The sequence below is a fragment of the Papaver somniferum genome, chromosome 6, assembly GCF_003573695.1.
Source record: "Papaver somniferum cultivar HN1 chromosome 6, ASM357369v1, whole genome shotgun sequence".
NCBI classification, from domain to species: Eukaryota; Viridiplantae; Streptophyta; class Magnoliopsida; order Ranunculales; family Papaveraceae; genus Papaver; species Papaver somniferum.
In genome coordinates this window covers 138,083,965-138,089,257 of record NC_039363.1, presented here as the reverse complement: position 1 = coordinate 138,089,257, position 5,293 = coordinate 138,083,965, and the positions used below count along the sequence as shown (strand labels likewise).

At 35.0% G+C, this 5,293-nt stretch overlaps 1 protein-coding gene across 4 annotated transcripts; it reads right to left on the bottom strand.

The window, feature by feature from the left end:
* Nucleotides 1-1,748: 1,748 nt before the first annotated feature.
* On the bottom strand, nucleotides 1,749-3,658 carry LOC113289485 (cyclin-dependent kinase inhibitor 7-like). 4 transcript variants are annotated; one of them, XM_026538749.1, is made up of 5 exons: nucleotides 3,324-3,657; nucleotides 2,992-3,221; nucleotides 2,833-2,897; nucleotides 2,399-2,608; nucleotides 1,749-2,308 (listed from the first exon to the last, which is right to left on the bottom strand). In XM_026538749.1, exons 1-5 carry the CDS (start codon nucleotides 3,496-3,498, stop codon nucleotides 2,239-2,241), a joined length of 750 nt encoding a protein of 249 aa, XP_026394534.1. In that variant the 5' UTR covers nucleotides 3,499-3,657; the 3' UTR covers nucleotides 1,749-2,238. The 4 variants fall into 4 exon arrangements, with proteins under 4 accessions (XP_026394534.1, XP_026394535.1, XP_026394533.1 ...); XM_026538750.1 differs by having other exon boundaries at nucleotides 2,992-3,116; XM_026538748.1 differs by having other exon boundaries at nucleotides 2,399-2,605; nucleotides 2,992-3,658.
* Between the last annotated feature and the right edge of the window lie 1,635 nt (nucleotides 3,659-5,293).

The following is a 5,293-nucleotide window of genomic DNA, read 5'->3' as shown; positions in this document are numbered from 1 at the left end:
GGATTGGGCAAATTTAGTGCCATTTAGATACTAATAAGGGTTAGATATTTGGTTATTTGCATTTAGAGCTTGAATACAATGCACATAACGGCTCCCAGATCAAGTATTGGTGTATGGATAAGAAGTTTTCTTCTTTAATTGATAAGGAAGATCGTTTCGGTGACGAAATCCGAATTCAGGTCACTGCAATATTCACACGATGTCGTAGTACTGCGCAATACCCAAACATGAAACCGCATAATTAAGCTAATGATCAAATATTCCTATCATTCACCTTTAAAATAAAAATAAATAAATAAAACTGTAGCACTGAAGCAGTGAACTAGTTTTTGGATGTGTACGTTTTCTTGTATCAAGATAGTGGGTCCATCTCAATGATCGGTTGTTCAGGAAGCTAATATGTGGGGTCCGATAAGAGTGGTACCATTTCTTCTTTTTCCCCATTTGTTAGTCAAAAGATAGATTTGAATTCTCATGGAAGAATGCAATTGCATATAAAACGAGTCATGTCACAAGATTTCTGCACATCATCCGTCCAAACATATACTGATCCGCACAGTAGAAACTAGGTAGAAAAAAGTAACAAGGACGACTGTTGTTTCTAATTTGTTTTCTTCGTTCATAATATTTTTCTAAAACAAGTACAACAGTTAATTTTTGGACCATTAAGATATGTTCATGCTACGTACAAATAAGCTATGAGGATTAGTTTTGAGTTTGATATGTTTAATGTACAGCTAGCGGAGCAGAAATCAGATATCATTTTGGACCACTTATCCTCCTCCTCGTGGATAAAGTTTAAGTAATCTCGTCTACGAGACTATTATTATCCACCCATATTAAAGGAAGAAAGAAGCCAACCGACACATAGTATGCTAGTTATTGCCTAGTTCATAAAAGCATGAAAGAATCAGTAACACTGCGTTTCTCTTAGAACATTTCTTCACATATAGCTGATCAGCAATTGTATATAGCTGGAGATGAATCTCCAAACCGCAAGCTCTGATCATGACAACTACCCTTAAAACCTTTACCACTGTGTATTGGAGTAGAAGACATGTTGGTGTCATGACATCGTGTATAGAAATCCTTTTACAGTGTATACCCATCATCATCACAATTTGAGTAAAAGTGGGCAAGAAACATAAAACAACTTGCACTGACAAATTAACATCTAGTTCAGTGTAAATGGGCATGATCAATCTCGTAGCCAGAGTAAAATGTAACTTCCATTCAGTGAAGAAAATGTTATCTTAAGCAGCCCCAAGCTAACATTCTTTTCCACCACCACACTACAAATACAATAACATATTAATTGTGCAGCAGATCCAATGCAAAGTGGAAAATGAAAAAGAAAAAAGACCACTACGTGCAGCAACTTGCAACCCCCCACCTTATTTTTGGCGTATAAATCCTCTCTCTTACCGATCCTTGACACGTGTTCGTACCTATCTATCACACAATTTGTCTCCTTCCTACTCTCTCTCTCTAAACTTCACCATCTCTCCCCCCTAACTTCGTCCTCTCCGCTGTAATCAAAATATTCTCTGTATTTTATACCCCACATATACTACAATACATTACAGTCGCATCACCCAATACACAATCTCAAAGACGCCCATTCTTTACGCCCTGGTGGTGCAAGTGGAAATTTGGTCATTTTACATATGTGATTACAGTCACAAACTACAAATGAATTTAATGGGAGGAAAAAATAAGAAAATGTAGAAAGAGAGGAATTTGTATTATAGGGAAAAAAGAAACTGACTAAAAGAAGTAACAACACAACAAACAGACTGTACCACACAGTAGAGAAGAAGAACCCAAACAAACAAATAGTAAGCCAGAATAGAAAAGGAACTTGACAGAGAAAAAGATAGACATGGATCGAAGAAAAACCCTCGAAATCTAGGGTTACAACCCATGTTTGAATTTTTTTCATTTATTATTTTTTTGGATTTTTGTTTTACAGACTCTGAATCTCTGATCTGGTTGTATATCGTACACAAAAAAATTAAAGCTAAGCTTCTTCTTCTTCTTCTTCAGATGATAAGATACGAGAGAGATTTGTACAAAAACCTAAAATGGAAACAAAAACTACCTAGAATTTGCAGAATTTTTTCATCAGGTTAAAATATTAAATTATAATAATAATAATTTAATTTCTCTTTTAAGTACTAAATTTACTAGTAGTACTACTTATTGAAGATCCAATTCTAGTTGGTTGGTTGGTTGGTTTCATTCTGTTAATCGAACCCATTCATAACGACCTTCCATGGGTAATTCTCTTACGAAATCGAAATTATACCTGCAACAACAAAAACTCAGAATTATAACTCGTTTATCAAATAGTGCACAATTCTGATACGAAATCCACAGTTTAATTTATAACTTTTACCTTTCAGAGAATCGCTGTTGTTCCTTTTTCTCTGCCGCTGAAAAGAAATCATCAATTTCTGACTCTATCGATGCCATCCTCTCTTTCATTGATGAGGATGTTTGTTGTTGGTGGTGGTGGGGTGAGGATGTTATCAGACGCCTCTGTGTTGATTCCAGATCTCCTGATTCTTCTGTTGCTCTTAAATTACTGGAGGGAGTTGTCTCCCTTCTGAAATTAAACATGGATGAAAGTATTTCAAAAATCATATCAGACAAACAGCACATGAATGGATACATACTGAATATGAATTTTTCTTATAATCAAGGAGGAGATGAAGATTAAAGAGATGAAAAGATGAAGATGAAACCAGTTTTTATACACTAGTATATGAGAATTTGAACCGTTAAGAATCTTTTCATTTAAAGGAATGAATTTAAGGGGTTAATTAAAACCTTTTTCTACAATCAGAAGAATACGTTGAATTATCCATCAATTCAAAACCTTCATCACCACCACCCTGTGAATTTAACAAAAAATGATACTAATTAATACCAGCAGCAACTAAATTGGAAACTGAAATTTGATTAAATTCCAAAATTTGAAATATCTACCTCTATTAGATCTACAGCGACTGATGATGATGACATTAAGTTCTTATTATTATTAGCAAGCATGCTTGATCCGTTACTTGAACACCGAGAGTCAAAGTGGTGATGAGAAACATTATCCGCTACCGCTGAGGAAGAACACGGAAGTAAACGGTGATGAGCCGCTCCACAATTATCAGAATTCTTATCCCCGTCTGAATTATTATTACTAGTAATTGGTGTAGTAGTAGTATCTGGTTTCTCAGAGAAATTAGTGATTAAAAGCTTACGACTACGGAGTTGAAGAAACGACTGTAATTCATGACTAGAATCTGTATTAGAATTAGTAATAGTACCAAATTTCCTTTTCCTTGCTGTAGTTGTTGTAGTGCTAGTAGTTGCAGTAGCAGCAGAAGCCATGGCAGCTAAGGTTCTAGCTCTAGTCCTTACACCTACTTGTTCTTCTGAAACTTGATGATGATGATCACTACTACTTATTCTTGCCTTACATTTCCGCATGTACTTGCCCATTCTTATCAAACTTCTTCTTCTTCTTCTTCGATCCTCCTCCTAATTCTAATTCTTTGTTGAGAAAATTTGGGTTTTTTTAGTTTGAGATTAAAAAATAAGTATATCTAAAAAGAGAGAAGGAGAAAGGAAATGGGGAAAGTTGATTCGGTTGAATCGTTTTGGAATTATATATATTCTTTTTCTTTGATTCCGTTAACAGTAAACGGAAATTTATAGAAACGGGAGTTTCATGACGGCGCTGTTATGTTAGTTGTAGAGTAGATCGTCACTTGTTATTTCTTATCTGAGTAACACTTCCATGTGTTGAGGCTTTGCTTTGTGGTGGGAAGTTGGAATCTAATTAGGTACATAATTACGAGTAGATTTGTGTTCGTGTAACAAATATTACACATGTTGATCTTCTTTTTTGCTGGTGTGGTTTGTTTGTGCTTCGAGAAGTTATTGCATGATTACATTATTATCCAACTAAAACTGCAAATGGATATCACCTAAATCTCTAACTGAACTGTAAATGATTTCTAGATTGTAAGCACAGATATGAAGTAGTTTTATGGCTCCGTTTTGACATCAAAGTATTCCAGCTTGTTGTTCTTTCTGCTTGTGGCGCGCTTCCGCTAAGATGCAATATTTGGCTATGCGGCTTGCTGGAGGATGCATCATGGTGCAAATACATTATTTGGTTTCAATGCTTTCTCGAGGATGCACCATTTATGATTGTTGCTTCTATGAGGACGCACCATGATGCAGATGAACCTTCATGGTCTTGGAGCGAATGCAACGATAATACTCAGCGAAGAAGCAAATCTAAAACTAGAACACACAAGACCCGACAACTTGGGATAAGGAACATGTTGTTCTACACTGGCTACTACACCTCTAATTACTGAGGAAGGTAATGGTGATGTTTCAGAGACAGTTATGTAGTAACATTTAGTGATCATATGCCATTAGGCCAGGCGGTAGTAACTAGTATGGATAAAGAAATGGTCCATGTTATGCCTATACCAAGTGCTAGTTTTTCCACAGCTAGTCAGGTGGATGTGATAATTAATACTGCGTCTAAGGATGTTGCAACAAATTAAGCTAATTAATTTATCAACTGAAGTGGCTACCAATGGGATAGATGATAACCATGTAATTGAGGTAATTGCAACATATGATTTATTTGAGGAAGAAAATAGATCTCCTCTAAAAAGTTAAATCTTCAAAGTTAAACATGCATGCTAGTGCTAATACAAGCAAATTTACTAGGCTAGACATGGGTACTCATAATAATAAATATGATGATTGTCGAGCATTTTCATCATCATTGGTGTTGGAGAACATAGTGATAGGGGATACTTCTTTCTCCCCGTCATATGGTTCAACAGAAAAGCTAAACCAAAACATAAATCTTATTTGAAAACTCATGAAAAAGCTTTAAGATGAAATGTTTTGGATGAGTTTCGTAGTGTAATTTTCACTTTCGTTTTCTTCTTTTTTTCGTTTTTTTCTTTTCTTTTCTAGGAGGTTCAAGTTTCAGTCCTTCCCCTATTTCCTTTTTTTTTGCTCTCTTACAAATAGATTATTCTGATTAAAAAAATAATAGATCATTTTAACACACCACTAAACTAAGAGTTAAGGTTTTGGCTTTTGGATGCAAAAAAAAAAGAGAAACAAGTTAGGCTTTAAAACACAAACATACACACATAAAAGTAAAAAATAAATAAATCAACCATTGTATATAAAAAAATTACGTACATAAATCAAAGACGTTGATAGGTTGTAGACCACATAACACCTCATTAGCTAGCAT